The 17,992-nt window shown below is 36.1% G+C and overlaps 1 protein-coding gene and 1 long non-coding RNA gene across 2 annotated transcripts in view; one reads left to right on the forward strand and one right to left on the reverse strand.

Moving 5' to 3' along the window:
• The window catches only part of LOC144981062 (uncharacterized), a 19,860-nt gene extending 12,948 nt beyond the window's left edge, over positions 1 to 6,912 (forward strand). Inside the window, exon 3 of the long non-coding RNA XR_013647000.1 lies at positions 6,792 to 6,912. This is a non-coding gene — a long non-coding RNA (uncharacterized LOC144981062). The remainder of the gene's footprint in view (positions 1 to 6,791) is intronic.
• A 1,045-nt stretch (positions 6,913 to 7,957) lies between these two features.
• Positions 7,958 to 16,138, reverse strand: LOC144981063 (aldo-keto reductase family 1 member B1-like). The gene is made up of 2 exons (XM_078929157.1): positions 15,871 to 16,138; positions 7,958 to 14,150 (listed from the first exon to the last, which is right to left on the reverse strand). Exons 1-2 carry the CDS (start codon positions 15,923 to 15,925, stop codon positions 13,255 to 13,257), a joined length of 951 nt encoding a protein of 316 aa, XP_078785283.1. The 5' UTR covers positions 15,926 to 16,138; the 3' UTR covers positions 7,958 to 13,254.
• Between the last annotated feature and the right edge of the window lie 1,854 nt (positions 16,139 to 17,992).

Here is a 17,992-nt window from a genome sequence, read left to right on the forward strand (position 1 = left end):
AAGAGAAGAAGAAGAAGAAGAAAAAAGAAAGAGAAGGAAGAGAAAAGAAGAAGAAGAAGAGAAAAGAAGAAAGAAGAAAGAAGAAGAAGAAGAAGAAGAAGAAGAAAGAAAGAAAAGAAAGAAAGAAAAAGAGAAAGAAAGAAAAGAAGAAGAAGAAGAAGAAAAGAAGAGAAGAAGAAGAAGAGAAGAAGAAAAGAAGAAGAAGAAGGAAGAAGAAGAAGACGAGAATGAAGAAGAAGAAAAGGAAAAACGTAAGAGAGAATGGTTACTAGGCAATCAAACAGATGGAATCAAAGAACGAAGTAAGAAAAAGACAGGAAGAGTCAGAAAACGATTTATTAATAAGGCATCGTAGTGACTGTGGTTTCCCTTGGCTATTAAACAGGGTCCTTAGGTTCAGTAAGCTCTAACGCGGATGTTGTCCTAGAAAACAATTTTGCGGCTCGGTTCGGGACTCATCTTTTCTGACTCAACCCGTAAAATTAATACGGAGTTATAGTTAGACACCGAAGCTCGCCTAACGAACGACTTGCCCAACACGTGACCATTTTTTTTCTCGCGTCCTCTCGTCTAATCTCGTCACTCCCGAATAGAAAGACAATGGGCGGAGCTCATATGATATAACGCAATGAAAGTTCTGTCCGATGACGGGTGGGGGGATATCACCTCTCCAAAACTTACCTTATTATATGAAATCTTGAGATTCTTATCCAATCATCGATTGCTCGTTTGACAGTTCGCTTGTGAACAGTTAGGAGACCATCTCTTGATTTATGGGCAGGCGGCTTTGCGTAAAGGCGGTGAGTGTTGTATACATCAAAGAGTACCGCTGACCGATGGGTAAATAGTGGTTGTGTAACCCAAAAGCCCTGCCGTCTCGACTGCAAGGTCTTGTATGTAATAGTTGCGTCACCATCTCAAGGCTCAGGAATTAATTAGTGAGCTGATTCAAACAATGTGGGTTTCAAATTTATCGTATACGTAATCATTTGGAAGCTACAGAGAAAAGTGTTTTTGTGTAATCCCTTTCACACACACACACGCGCGCGCGCGCGCGCACACACACACACACACACACAAACATATACAAACAATACACAAACAATACACATCCCTGGTCATATATTGCCTATATTATTAATGTTAATATATACATCCCATGCTGATTGTCACTACCCCCCCCCCCCCAACCATTTCCACCATCCAAGTACCAGCGGACTTTTCTCTTTGATTTCGTATCATGGTCTACCCGAAGCCCAACACCTCGATCGTTTGTGGGTCAACCCACCCCCCCCCCCCCCCCCCACCTTCCCCCGTAATCAATTTATAATTTTCTCTCTGTATAGAGCGCCACATGCACAATTATATACTATTGAATGACACTGACCTTGCCCCTCCCCTAACACAAGCCAACAGCAACCCAAGCTATCCTCTATCATGTGACCTTAGATCCGATGCTGCATACCGCTTGAGAGTCTTCACTATCCAGATCTCGTTCATGGTCACGTGAGAAGGCTATATCCGTTCGGGTTCGGCGTTCGGGTTCGGCGTTCGACCCGATTTCGTTAAAAGCCTAATATCTGCAGTTAACAGCGTTGTATCTCTCAGGGGGGGGGGGGAATAAGTTCGCCTACTAGGCGTCACGTCCCATTCTACCATTATGTGTTGTTGTTGCTAAGGTCCTCTTGTAAAGCGCGAGAGAACGTATTGTGGATATTGCGCGAGATAAAAGCTCAAAGTTCTAAAACAAATTCAGCTTGAAAAAAACCCCACAAAGTTTATCTTGATTTAATGTGACATATTAACGTTCTAATCAATTTTATTTATGGCTGAAGAAAGATTTTGAAACGAAACGTTCCTTTTTTAGTAATTTGTTCTTTTTCTTCAAGCAGGTACATTCATTTTGTACATTACCTTACACAATCAACATCTATTAGGAGCTTAGAATTGTCTTCGGTCTACATACAACCCGATGAAAGCAATAGAGCGACCCTGTAAATTCCCACTTGTTTACGAAGGACATAGATGGGCCGCTTATCGATGCTATGCATTCAGGTTTTTTAAAAAAAACTCATTAAAAAACGATGTGTAACTTTTAACGTATATTGAGCTTTTGAGCTTTTAAAAATAGTGCAATATCCACTAAACGTGCTCAAAGCGCTTTACAAAAGGTCCCTGATCAACAGCAACAAGTCCGGAATTCCCCAAAGAAAGAAACGTATATTATCACAATAATGAATGAATAAAATCTATTCTTCGGTCCTGATGTGACTCTTTTGTTATTTTATTTTAACTATTATTTACCTTGCAATGTTTCAGGGATTATGGGCCAATGAGTGTCCATGAGTGTCATAGTCATGGGGCAATTAGTGTCATATCTTTTCATTATAAAACTCGTCGATTTCAGCTTTGACTTCAGTGGTAATCGGATTCGCCCAAAATATTCGAAATGAAAATCTTCGCTTTTCTCGTGAGTGTTAACATTTATTTTCATTTTATATTTCTCTATTTTCAGACTTATGATTTGTTTTGTGCTATCTGTGAGGACCGACTTGTACTTAGATTTAGATTCTGTAGGTCTGATAACCTAAAACTCTTATGGGCTCAATGTTGTAATGAAAATGCGTTCACACTAACGATAACAGATTAACAACAAAAGGTCGACTGTAACAACGTTAAAACAAACCCATAAGTGTGATTAGTTATCAGTATCACAGCTGAAAAAATGTACTCGTACAAGTACGTTAGACATATTCTTTGGAGGAAATTTAATGGAATTCATATAATTTCACCCGTGATTGATGAGTGATTATTTAACCCACCCAAATAATATTCTAACCTGAGGCCGTCGTATTTAGGTGATAAATTTTATATAGTTTGACTTATTGACTTGTTGCTGATCGCCTCCTAATCTTCGGACTGGGACGCTTTGGCAGCTTCTCTGATTTGTTAAGTGAGTTCTTTCCACTGATGACTGTCTGCTGCGATGGATCTCAGATGTTCTAAATCCTTTTCGTATCTCAGTTCTTGTGTGTCATCGAGGCGCCGCTGGAGTGTTTATATATTATCGGAGTGAATATGCTTGTTGTGGGTCTGCCTTTGTGTTTGTAATGTCCGCTTGGTGTAAAGAATAACGCCATTGCCATATTTGCTAGAATATTTCTGTCTCTCCTTAAGATACGTCCAAATTATAGTCTCCATCTTGTTTCCAAAATTTGAATTTTGAGTTTCTTTGCATTTTGTGTTACTTAATTTGGATGGATAGCGGGCTTTTATTATACAGTTAAACATATGAATTAACAAATATGTTCGTTTCGCTTTACTCAACCCGGTTCGGCCCCGACAAGACAGGATCTCAGATTGTATGAGACATTGTTTAAACTTGCCAGGGCGTAGTAATTATGAAATATTATCCTATATCTTTTTTTTTTTTTTTGGAGAATAAGAAAGTTAAGTTACTACCACAGTGTTAAAAATCTGTCATTATGACTGTCATCAATACTCATATACTTTAATCAAATAACAAAGCAATATCAAAGACGATACACAAATGCACGCAATTTAATCTAAGACTATTTAACTCGTCAAACGTGAAGTGAGGACGACAACATCAAAGACTGGACGGTATGACCATATCCTTTTGGTACAGGCCTGTGATGACCTGTGACAAACTGGGCAGTCCCGGAGACCGATCGCTTAATTGTTTGAGCCTTGAGCAAGACATTTTTGATGCGTCATTGGCGTCTATTAGTTCAACGAATTTATGTCTAGTCTAGATATTTACAAATGAAATACTTTCTTCAATTCTAAAAAAAAAATTCAATCACATAGAAATAGCATTTTTAAAGAAGCACAGTGGAAATCGTCAAGTCTTATACAGGCATTTGCTGATGAATGTGTGAACACAATGAAGATAAAAAGTTTATTGCTTCTTATTTTTATAAGATCGCGTGCAGATGAAACTTCGCTTTAATTAATTCGTAATTGTTTTAATAGCTTTCCTATCCCTATATTTGGCTTTGTGTAGATAGAAGGAAAATTACGTCACTCACCTCTTTGTTATTGTTTTTAGCCAGCCTGTTTTTAGGAATAGTTCTCACTGATTTATATCAACAAGACTATAAACGTTTAAGGTTACACATAGATTTGTGCGTTGAAACGTTATATCCGGCTGGCAGATGTTGTGAGCTTATTTGATAAACACATAACATCAATATTTGTTGGGTTGTATTAAAATGTCACTCTTATGAGCTTGATCTAGATTACATTTCTACGTGCTCGAGGTCATTGGTCACATTGGAATATGTGCTCAAAGTGACCCACAGTGACAAGTGTTCACAGTTTTTTAAATATCTAACATCACGATTGGTCATTTTGTTCAGCTTGACACAGGGGTATAATTACAACTTTCATAAACAAAGCATCGTGTTTACATTTCTGAAGAAATAGCCAATCGTTGGACAGCAGCAAATCATGTGATTGATGACTTGGTTGGACGAAAACATGAATATAGATCGCTCCCATTCCCTATTGTGCCTTAGCTTACGGTGCATAGAATGCATTGGCGGTTGGTCCATAGAGTGAAGGTGTTATTGGCCGCCTTATATTTTCATTCTATACCCAATTAACAATAATTTAAGATAAACTGCTTTTGTTATAAAGTTAGTACACAGCGCCTTTGCCAACACTCGCGCTCTTTACCAGCTATGAGAGACGCCACCAGGGTAGCTCCCATCTTCTAACATCTCATAAGGCTTGACTGTCAATACTGTCATGAAAGTACATGAAGACCGATTTGAGCTTTTATATAATTAAATATGGTTTTTATATAGCGCATATCTTAACAATCTCAAAGCGCTTTACAGTAACATTATACAGTCACTCAAACATATATCCTAGGCCATAAAACAAATATTATTAATATATAATATATATATATATATATTATATATATATATATATATATATTAATGTATATATATATATATATTATATATATATATATATATATATATGAGAGAGAGAGAGAGAGAGAGAGAGAGAGAGAGAGAGAGAGAGAGGGGGTATTAAATTTTTTAAAGGGGAAATAACCTGGTAAATATCTACTTATTGTTTCACTTTCACAATTCTCTCCCTTCCAAACACCATTCCAAAAGATCCAAGCTTCCATCATGATTATGGCCATTGGCTATACATCAGGCTACGGGATGGACCAAAAGAAACGATCCGGTATGTACAATTATTTCCACAGATAATATATATTAATTTCTTTCATTTTGGCCAGAAAAATATTATCACAAATGTCAATCAATTAAAATACCCCCCACCCCCATATCTAAACTTTTAAAACTAGTTTTCCAACTAATTATCAAGTCATATTCTTTAAAAAGGCTTTGGGATCATAAATATTTGAGTTTAAAGTCAAATGGCCAAACTATATAAAAGTCTTTAGTCATTCTCCTGCTGTATTGTGAGTAGTTTATTCCAACCGATTGTAAAATAACAATTCACACATACTCACACACACACACACACACACACACACACACTTTTATACATTCTGATCACAAGACATGAAAAGTTCTAGCCAGCATGAAGAACAAAAAGTACCAATTTTCTTTGTTTAGAACCACCCTGCTCGTTGCTAGGCGACGTGACATCAGACTATTGAATCCTATTACGTTGACGATTTAATCAAGAGTTCTTGTTCCTGTATTTTCGTCCTTGATATTTATTTGAATTGGAATTCCGAATCCGGTTATCCTTGACAAAATGTTGGGTTAAGATTTAGATAAACGTCGGTTTATTTACGTTTTGTGATTTTCATGAAGACTAACAATTCTATAAACAAATGTAATAGGGCCACATATATTCATTATAACAATTTTCTTCAAGAATGCTGTTTTATTTAACAAAATTAACTCGTTCGAGGCCATTGTCCGCACTGTGCGCCAGAGCAGAATTTGCTCTACTGCCAATGACCGCCAATGTCCGCACAGTGCTGCAGGTCTTGAAAGTGAAAGGCAAAAATAATAATGTAATCCAATCCTACTCCTACTTTCTACAGAAGTACTAGAAATAGACCGAATGGTATTAATTTTTCATCAGAACATTCAATTGGCCCTAGGGGGGGGGGGGTATTTTAATTGAGATTTTGCGCCGAATTCGAATGTCTCTTTGTCTTCGCTTGTCATTCTCATGCTGCCTCAATCAGGTGTCAGCCATTTTGTGACGGAAATGCAAATACAACCTCAGCGTTCAAAGAGTAAAGAAAATAAAAATAGAGAGAATGTGGTATAATATTGTCCGACGATGTTTACAACACTGACTGGTTTGTCACGTTATAGAGGAGGAAAGATATTCAAATTATGGACCATGTAAATGAGTAACCGCAAAGGAAAAGAATAAACAATAAAGATGTTTTATACACCACAACAACTTATTGATTTTTGGTTAGACATTGAATAAATCTGATTAAAATGATTGATGCTATGGGGTCTAGTGATAGAACACTCGCCTTCAGATCGGAAGGTCCTGGGTTCGAGCCCAGCTAAGTTGAGTCCTTGGAGAACGCTTTAGGTGTAAAATGAGAATCTGTCCGTCAACAGCGTTGCCTCTGTCCAAAAAGGTTTTAATATCGTCTAAAAGTTGTTATGTCTCGTCTTACATGTTAAATGTTGCTGTTGGCTAGGGACCCTTTGTAAAGCGCTTTGAGCACGTTTAGTGGATATTGCTCCATATATAAAAGCTTTAGCTTTTTTTAATGTCATGAATTTCTTCTTTTTCCACAGGTGAAGGACACGGACAATAAAATGCCCATTACGTATTAGCTATCTCCAATCCCGTTATGTGTGGAGAAACTGATATAATGAGACAATATTCACCAATAAAGTGATGTTATCTATGACATAACATTTACTCGTTTGTTTTACTTTGTTGCCAAACCAAAAGTATCTGGGTGGGGTTCCTTACCTCCCAAAGTGGGCATGGAGGCACTTACTGTCTTCTATCCACCTCTATCTGTTTTCCAACATGCTTTCTATCTTTGTCTTGGAATGAGATTACTTGGTTGTGTCCAGGCCCTGGCGCGATACCCTAGCTGGGAGGGAATCAGTCAAATGTTTAGAGTTTTGGGAGATGATATTTTTTTTTCCTTGTAAATCTTCTCTTGTTATGCACTGTATAGTTTTGTTTACATATTATTTATGATTTGTAAACATTTGCATGTATCCCTCTGAGTTGGGACCTGTGTTTGTGTCTGGATGAGACTTTTAGGTGATCTCAAACTAAGTACTTTGATGATGTACTCTTGGAATCTACATCTGTTTCCTATTTGAACCAATTCCCCTTTGTTTTCTTGGGTGCTTCAATTGTAATTCTTGAACTTTTTACTATCCCATTTTCTTCCTTTTCACTGGCGCTGATATGATAGTAATGTGTTGCAAGCGCCGTGAAACCCTTTTAAAAAAAACGTTTAAAAACCCACACATATTCACATTGCATCGGTCTAATTCTATAGATAGAAGGCGTTTCAGACGTCGTGCACTTATTCGAAGTCTTATAAGACAATTCCTTATGGGCTCATTGCTGTAAATGGAAATCTTTAAAACATCGCGCAAAATAGTATCCATTACAACAATGTTAAACTAGGCCCATAAGTGGGTTCGGATGTCAGACCTGCATATATGTACACGTTGGTTTCAGACATTCCAAGACAAAGGCAGAAAGCAAGTTGGAAAACAGATATAGGGGGATAGAAGTAGAAGACACGCAGTAAGTACCTCCCTACCCATTATGGGAAGTCAGGAACTCCGTCCAGCCACCAAAAATCACAATACCTCACCCCTCCTCCACTACTGCAGGACGGACACAAGGCGATGTTGAAAGCCACCTCATCATCTATCTACGTGTAGGTCAACACAAAACAAGATTTAAATCCACGACAAACCACAAGACATTTTCTTCAATTCTCTTAGAAAAGAGTTTTATTTGTTTAAAACAACAAACATTGTTATATATATAATTTATTCACAATGAATGGTAGATACCCTGAGAAAATCATTGGAAGTAGCGGATGTGACTTACTTAAACGTTATAACAAAAACATTAGGGGCCCGTAGCCTTTGTACACTATTGTTTTGTTTTTTAAGGGTTTTACGGCGCTTGCAACACATTAAGGTCATATCAGCGCCAGTAAAAAGAAGAAAATGGGATAGTAAAAAGTTCTAGAATTACAATTAAAGCACTTAAAAAAGGGGAAGACAAAGGGGAATTGGTTCAAATAGGAAACAGGTGTAGATTCCAAGAGCACACTATCAAAGTATTTAGTTTGAGATCACCTAAAAGTCTCATCCAGACACAAGCACAGGCCCCCACTAAGAGGAATACACTCAAATGTTTACAAATTAATACAATGCATAACAGAGAGATGATTTACAAGGAAAAAAATATCATCTCCCAAAACTAACTATACATTTGACTGTTTCCCTCCCAGCCAGGGCCAGGACAAAACCAAGTAATCCCATTCCAAAACAAAGACAGAAAGCATGTTGGAAAACAGACATAGGGGGATAGAAGTAGAAGACACAGTATGTACCTCCCTGCCCACTATGGGAGGTCAGGAACTCCACCCAGTTGTACAATATAATCGTATGTGATGAGGCAATACAATGTAGTAAAAGCTGTCTGGCCACTTTCTTTTTTTTTTCTTTAACGCAAAGTTGTTTTGTCAATGAATGTTAATTAAAGAAATGTGTTACTTACCTCATAAACTAGAATTATGTCTAAGTGAAGTGAATACCTACACCCACACACACACACACACAAGAAGAAGAAAAAAAGTGAAATTACATTTAGACTAAAATGATCAGAAATGAACTGTTAAGTTGATATCAAATTGAGCAACCAGGGGAGCAGCCACCCGTGCAAGTTAAAGATCTGAAAAAGGGCCTGCCTATGAAACCGCGCCAACCAAAGCTAGAAAGAAAAATACAAGAAAAGAAAAAAAAACATCCCAAAAAATCGGTCTGCCTTGACTCCAAAAAGTGACCCATCGTTTCAATGCGATTATACCTGAGTGAATAACTTACCAAAAAATAAAAAATAAAATAAAATTACTATAATTTTAAGTTTAAATGAACAAAGATGTGAAATTTCAGTTTTTGTTACTTTCAGTTTCATAAATTATATACATTCTCGCAGCAAGTCTTATATGTTGGCAATAATCCCATTATTAGAATTCCAACCACCCCAGCATAATACTGTTTTGGGTCACGAATTGTGAATGGCTTGATTTTATCCTAAAATCAAAATAATGTAATGGGGAAAGGGGGGTGGGGCGGTGGTCTTCCAAACTGGCTTTATTATGATGATTGTGTGCGACTATGTGGTCTAGTGCTATGACAATTGCCTTCAGATGTGAAGTTTCTGGGTTCGAGTCCCACTCTGATCGGCGCATATAGTTGAGTCCTTGGGAAAGGCTCTTCAATCACATTCTCTCATCGACCTCAGGTGTAAAACGAGTACCTGGCCGTTAACAGCGTTGTTGTCTCTGTCCGAAAAAAAAATGTAATATCTGCTTTGAGACGCCATGTTTCGTCCTACATGCCATATGTTGCTTTTGGCTAGGGACCATTACATTATTCTGATCAACAACAACAATAAATGGACCTTCAACGTAACCGCCATCCAAATCATCACCAATATCAACATCACATCGCATTGTCATCATCACAAACATCGTGGCTCTCATGATTGCAACCAACCATTATTGACATTGACAACTTGTAAAGCACTTTTGAGCACGTTCAGTGGATATTGTCATGTATAAATGCTCATGTTTATTTGACTATTCAGATATTATCATTACGCACAGACGCATGAAACTGACACAGTCACCGGTCTGCTCGAGTGGTCAGGAGGAGGAGGAGGAAGATGCATAGCATATTATACTGCAGCAATGCAGAAAATCCGCAACCCATAGAGAAAAGATATGGCACTCTGCAACCTCTCTACATAAAAAAAAAACAAACTTTTCGGCCCGCTAGAAGAACTCCAAAAGACTAGTACATCCATCTTTGAAACAAGACTCTAGTTATAAAGGCATACGAGTAGAAGAAGAAGAGGATTTGACTGTCAACACTGTCAATGTTTTGTTGTTTTTGAGAGTTTTGCGGCACTTGCAACACATTAAGGTCATATCAGCGCCAGTAAAAAGTAAGAAAATGGGATAATAAAAAGTTCAAGAATTACAAATAAAGCACCCAAGAAAAGGGAAGACAAAAGGGGATTTAGTTCAAATAGGAAACAGATGTAGATTCCAAGAGCACACCATCAAAGCACTTAGTTTGAGATCACCTAAAAGTCTCATCCAGACACAAGCACAGGTCCCTACTAAGAGGAATACACTCAAATGTTTACAAATCATGTATAATATGTATACAAAACATAAAACGGTGCATAACAGAGAGATGATTTACAAGGAAAAAAATATCATCTCCCAAAACTAACTTTACATTGAACTGTTTACCTCCCAGCCAGGGTATCTGGCCAGGTGCAGGACAAAACCAAGTGATCTCATTTCAAGACAAAGACAGAAAGCAAATTGGAAAACAGATATAGGGGGATATAGGACTAAGTAAGTGCCTCCCTGCCCACAACACTGCCAAACGATGCATAATATTCTGATAAACAACAATAATAATAATAGGACCATCAACATAACCGTCATCCAAATCATCACCAATATCAACAACAACAACATCATCACATCGCATTGTCATCATCACAAACATCGTGGTTTTCATTAATTGCAATCAGCCATTATTGACAATGACAACATGTGCATTGTTATTAGCACCTTCAACACAGTTATTATAGTCAGTAACACATCAAAGTTCACAACGACAACCTACATAATATATGTCAGTGCATGACATACACAATCAGTTGGAAAGTGAAAATTTTTTATTTACATTTTTCTGCATTTTCTGAAATAATACGCTCACCAGAGCTTTTTTATCTTTATTTGAGAAGTAAATCGGGTGATTTTTCATGAAGTTATGGTCAGATGTATGGAAAGGTATCCAGCAACTTTTCTCAAATTTCATACATTTTCAATTTGACTAGCTGTAAAAAAATATTTAGAGAAGTGAAATTAAGCTTTGATATTTCACCGAAGATGTTACTTAAAAAGGGTTGATTTAATCATTTATGACAAGAACTCATTTTTGATTAAAAATTGACCTTCTAACTAAACTTGGCAATATCTCAGTGCAAACCTTTTCACCATCCGACTGATTTTGTCATTCACTGTTACATATTATTCTATGAGTATTTATTTCATAACTATGTTGTTTATTTACAATAGGATTGATTGTTGGTTTGCTTGTTTATGTTTATGTTCAAAGATTGTTCACTTACAATGAGATTGACGTGTAGTTTTTTTTTGTTTGTTTCTTTTTTGTTTATTTTATTGACGACGTGATTGATCACTGACTTGTCTGGTTTTTTTTTGTTTATTTACAATGGGATTGATTGTTGATTTGTTTGTTTCTCTTTACAATATGATCGATAGTAGAGTCTAAATCCGTTTGCATTATAATGTTGTTCTGTTTTTGTTTTTTTTTTAATGTAATTGAATTTTAAATTGTTTTGTATCTACGTTACTCACTTACAAGATTCTAGAATTTTTTGTTTGCTTTTTGTTTATTGTTGCTATTCTTTCTCATATCTTTAATGGTTACTTACACTATGAGTGATTTTTAAAAAAAAATTAGTCTTTTGCCTATAATGTACACCTACAGTGTGTTTTATTTCTATTTATTATTGTCCCTATTTCTATTGACATTGTAATTACTTTTTTGTGTGATTTCATTTGTTGATTGGAAAATTCTTTTTTATTAGCACATTGTCTTTAAAAAGTTTTAAACTTGACAGGGTTGCCAAATCAGGAAGATAAAAATTTACTGAACTTTTATACAAATAAAAATGTGAAATTGAATGTAAACTTCAATTTAATATACGAAAAGATAAAATGGATGTTTCAGGTTTCCCCTTTATCAACAAAACAGGATGGATGAAATACTACAGACAAATGAGATAATGTGGTAGTGGCGTTGTACAACACCACCACCACATTATCATTATCTCTTTCGTCTGAGTGTTTCATCCATCCTAGGGGAAACCCAAAACGTCCATTTTATCTGTATTCGTACATTAAATTGAAGCTTACATTCAATTTCACATTTTTATTTATTTCTTCGAGCTTCGAGCAGTAACATTTACATGAACTATTACACAAACACATAGACCGACTCCTTTCTGAGTGCTGAACTCCAGTAAAAAGACATTGTGTACTTACTGTTTTTCCATTTAGCACGTGATTGGAAAATATACTGAGGGTTTCGAACCTCATACTGAATTCTATAAATATACGGAAAATTGGCAACCTTGACTTGAATTACACATCATTGAACAAGACACCTGTTGTAAACGTTGAAGTGCCTATCAATATCAATAGGTAAATCGCACCGATATCATTAACTCACTCAGCCCCAACACCGTCTATATCCATAGTTTACCCAGGCTACTTTAACCCCATGCCTATTTATTACATTTTTCTGAAACAAATTATAGGCGTAGTATCAAAAGCGTAATGTTTTTTTGGTTTTTGCATGTTAATGGTAGTTGAGTAAAACTTTCTCTGTACATGTTCATTTTTAATACATTTTTCCAATTTTGAAAAGTAACAAAAATCTCTAGGTATTGAGGGAGTTAATCCCAACAATGATAAATTAATTCAGATAAAAATCAAAAGGGAAACTGCTTCCCTCATTCCTAAAAATGAAATTTGACATGGTGTATAGATCCTTTGTCACTCATGCTATATATCGCATGACAAAAAATAAAACAAACATAATAGAACATTCATTAATAATGTTGGTGATGAGGTAATAATAATAACAATAATGAGGATAATAAAAATTTAATAGTAGTAATAATAATAATAATAATATTAATAATAATAATAATAATAATAATAATAATAATAATAATAATAATAATAATAATAATAATAATAATAATAATAATAATAATAATAATGATAAAAATAATGTAATTTGATTGTAAACTTTTATCAAATCTGTAAACATTTGAATGTCAGCAAAAGATTGACGAATTATTGCGATTAATCTGTTGGTGAAAAGTTTAATCATTAAAAAAAAAAAAAACCCAACAATTTCCCCAAGTTTGTCAGAATTCTTCTCCTTCACAATAATCAGGATGTTCTCTTAAATATAAGAAAGAAAAAATCTTCATTTTTCTGTCCAAACTCTTGATAGTTTTGAAATCCGCATCACTCAAAGACCACTCCAGGCAGTGTAGATTCTCCTTGATACGCTCTTTCTTTGAACTCTTTGGCAGAACGACCATTCGGCGTTTCAGAAGAAAATTCAACAATACCTGAGCAGGAGTCTTCTTGTATCGCTCTGAAATCTCCAAAATGGCAGAATCCTTCAGAACTGACAGTGCCTCCTTGCCCAAATGCTTACTTGGCCTGTCAGGAGATCCTAGAGGGGAATAAGCCGACACCACAATGTTATTTTCATCACACAATTTCTTTAATTTGTCTTGCTGGTTGTATATATGACACTCAAGCTGCAGATTTGACAGCGGTACCTTTTGTATGTCCAAGACTCTGAGAAGCTGCTTTGTTGTGAAATTTGAAACTCCGATATTGGACACATAACCGTCGTTATGTAAAGATTCTAAAGCCCTCCAGATCTCAAGAATATTTAGGGGTACATGGCGGATAGTCATATTTCCTTCATCGTCTTTTTCTTCCACATTCGGCCACGGTGTATGGATGAGAAGCATGTTAAGGTAAGAGATTTTCAAATCTTCCAAGGACTTCAACGCACACTCCATAACTTTTTTCTCCCCACTGATAAATGACCGTGGTACTTTGGACGTGATGAAGAGATCTTTTCTTTTGACATACCCAGACTTGATCCTGTCATGGATTACCTCCCCCACTTCCTTTTCATTATCGTAGACAGCAGCTGTATCAATGTGACGATATCCAATACAGATTGCAAAATCTAGAGCTTCTTTCAACTGGTCTCCCTTCATCTCATAAGTACCAAGACCTATAGATGGGGAAAATTTGAAAAAGAAATTTGAAAATGCTTTAAATTATTGAGTATGTACGTATGTAATGATTATAATAATAATAACAATATCAAAGACAACAACAACAATAATAATAATAATAATAATAATATTAATATAATAATAATAATAACAATAATAATAATAATAATAATAATAATAATAATAATAATAATAATAATAATAATAATAATAATAATAATAATAATAATAATAATAATAATAATAATAATAAAAATAATAATAATAACAATAATAATAATAATAATAATAATAATAATAATAATAATAATAATAATATTAATATAATAATAATAATAACAATAACAATAATAATAATAATAATAATAATAATAATAATAATAATAATAATAATAATAATAATAATAATAATAATAATAATCATAAATAATAACACTAATCGAAGTGGCAATTCGGACTCGAGTCTGAATAGTCTCCCGTGGCTATTCAGACTCCAATTTGCCTGCGTATATACAGTAGAGGGGAGGACGGCCCAATGTGGGCTGGGGGCAGAGGGTGGAACTGATAAAAATAGAAAAAGAGTTCAGAAGAAATTCTGTTTTGCCCATATCACACTGACTCAGCTCATACCCCTACTTTGGACTGTAGAAGGATTGTTGCCTGTCTAACAATGTATTTTTCTTTGTCCTGATTTTATTTGGACACCGTGGTAGTTATGTTGTTAGAAAAGCTTTTAATTTATACCACAGTTACTTTGACTGACTTTTGTTACTTTTGAAGAGTTAAAATATAGCGGATTAGACTAGCTGTTGATAGTTACTAAAATCGTAATTTTGATTTGCATTAATTTTATGTAATTATCAATAATCAAAATATTTTTAAAATAACAAAAAAAAAATCCACAAAAACACCCCACAAAAAAAAAACCAAACAAACAAAAAAAAATCAAACAACAACAACAACAAAAAAACGCACAAAAAAAACAAAACAAAACAAAAATACTGCCACGGGAGACTATTCAGACTCAGTCTGAATAATCGTTTGATTGCACATGCGCATTGGAATTTGAGTCCGAATAGCCATGGTAGGCTGTTCAGACTCGAGTCCGAATAGCCGCAGCCAACAATAATATCTTCCTGGTATGAAATAATACTGTGCATATACCTAATCCTAACAAAGTCTTGGTATCTCAATCTCATGACCGACGTGTACATATATGCAGGTCTGACATCCGAACGCAATTATGGGCATAGCATAGTTATAGATAGTTTATCATTGTTGAAATGGACAATATTTGCGTAACTTTTTGTGATTTCAATTACAAATATGAGCATATAATGAATTGGGTTGTCAGACCTGCATATAAGTGAGTCGCTCATGACCCTACTAATACAACGTGAACTAACAAGAGAGCTTCCTAATCCAAAGTCGGGTGGTTTTTATGATTAATTTTGCAATTGATTTCGTTCCCAGACAACGATCGACCAAGATGAAAAACAAGATATCTGTCCTCAGACTCTGAGAACAGATCTTCGTTTTCTTCTTCGTTGTTCGTCCTAGGTTGGGAGCGTAATCGTCAACTTGCTAGATAGTCAATTCTAATTTAACTCAGAAACCTGAAAAGCAATTTTCTTCATCTGGGCCCAGGGCCCAGGGGTACGGACCTGTCCACTACTTTTCTAGCGCTAAGTTAGATCCTAAATTTTGTTTACTTACCAATGGATGGAATTTTGCAGCCATTGCCTAGTCTTAAGAAACGACTCAAAGACATTATCTTATTTGTAATGAAAATAAAAACAATGAAAGAGCTAGCATTATTTGTTTGTTCTTCATTGACTGTCAGTTACATTTTGACCGGTCTTTGTTTTATTTTTGACTGTTATTTCGAATTTCGTTTTAGGCCTAATGTTATTCTCGACAACTTTTTGTTATATCCTTCTGTAGATTCTCAGAAGTAAAGAAATAAAAAAGTGTGCTTAAAGTAGTGAAGGTTTCATGGATATTAGTGCTGGGTCGAGTTTGAAACGATCAAATCGAGCGGGTTTTCGATCGAGTCCTCTAAAATCGAGTCGGTTTCGGGCGGGTTTCGAGTCAGTGACGTCATCGAGCAGTGATTCGTTTGAAAAAAAAAAACACGAGCAACTCGTTTGCCACAGGAAACTTCACATACCCCTCCCTCTCTTATGTCTGTGGCTGGCTTGACTGCAGCTGGTTATGATGGGGGCTGCCAGATGGCCAAGTTCAAAATTGGTTACTAAGAAACGCTTTTCTATTATTATTCATTTAAAAAAAAAAATCTTTTATTTAAAAAAATGAAAAGATAAGTTTATCCAACTGTAGTCGATTGTTTTGTTAATCAAAACAAATGAGTTTTTCAAGGGAGTCAGAATGCTTGTGGTGTTGGGCTATTTGGGGTCTATTTGACTACTTGGGCAAGAAGAAATCTGGCTGTCTGGCAGCCTTGATTATGATCGTTCGTCGCATCACACACACATACACACACACACACACACACACACACACACACACGCCATCAAACAGTTGTTGATGGTGAAGGGTTGAGACCCCCCCCCCCCCTCCCACCACCATCATCCCGCTGTCACCTTAACATTTCATATTTATGTCGCGCCAAAAGTTGTCAGCCGCCCCCACCTCCCATAATTTGTCACTGGTCGTCATCGCCTCTTGTGTGTGCGGGAAAGGTCGTGCCTTTCATTTTATTATTTGAAAAATAAATGAACAAGAATGGTGTGTTTTTATTAGGTAGGTAGATAATAATAATATTTAGCAGGTTCCACACCCAGACACACACGGATTGCCCGGACACGATGATAACGATGCCGACGACAATGGATGACGATGATGATGATGATGATGATGATGATTATCGTGTTTCTGTTTAAAAAATGAAATACTTTAGCAGGTTCCACCCCCACCCCCCCACACGGATAGACCGGACCCGAAGATGATGATTGTGGTTTTGCTGGCTGTTACGGCTGTGATGAGGATGATGATAATGATGATGATGATGATGATGACGATGGCGCAGATGGTGATTATTTGTTCGGTCGCTCAGTGGTACGGTGTCTCTTGTCACAAAATCAAGCCTTGTCAATGGCCGGATGAGTGACAGTGATTGTTGAAAATTGTGATCCAGACGTTAAGTCCGTGTGTCAGGCACTTGACTCAGGTGTGAATGTATTCTTATCTTATAAGCAATGACGGGTATTGTAAAGAGCTTTAATACAAAAAGACTCCAAACAGCGATCGGTACCTACTGTACGAAATGGATGTATGGTCGATATGGCGTGCCGGAGGAATAAATTAAATAAAATATTGTGAAGTTCATTGAGCATGGTAAATCCTTGGAAATGCGCTTTGAACTAATACACCTGCTAGACAACTCCGATTCCAATATAAACGACTGATTAATATTCCCATATATAAACTATAGTTAGCTGAAAATCTTTCTTTGTCGGGACTCCAAAAGTATGGAACGAATTAGACAAAGAAATCAAAGGGTCTTTTAGGAGCACTGATTGATTTTAGATTGATTATTACATTGAAATGTGTTGATATTTATTTTATCCATTATTATTAGGGTGGTGGTGGTGGTGGTGATGATGATGATCCCGCTGATATGATGGTGATGATAAATAAATTAAACATAATTCCCTTTATTCATCCCATAGGGGAGATTCGTCTTTCGGGTCTATTCTAAGGGAAGACTGGAATAACCCAAGCGATAGCCGCAGTGCAGCGCCGCAAATTTAGTTAGGGCAAGGTGACTTGCTCAAGACCACTCAGCGGCGGGTGATCGAACTCGGTACCTTTCGGG

This window comes from Berghia stephanieae, chromosome 10 (assembly GCF_034508935.2).
Source record: "Berghia stephanieae isolate SIO BIC M18660-M18661 chromosome 10, UCSD_Bste_1.3, whole genome shotgun sequence".
Lineage (NCBI taxonomy): Eukaryota > Metazoa > Mollusca > Gastropoda > Nudibranchia > Aeolidiidae > Berghia > Berghia stephanieae.

Coding starts and splice junctions, on each gene's coding strand:
- LOC144981063 (XM_078929157.1), bottom strand. CDS start 15,925: ATGTCTTTGAGTCGTTTCTTAAGACTAGGCAATGGCTGCAAAATTCCA. Junction 14,151..15,870: donor CTGCAAAATTCCATCCATTG/GTAAGTAAACAA, acceptor CCCCATCTATAG/GTCTTGGTACTTATGAGATG.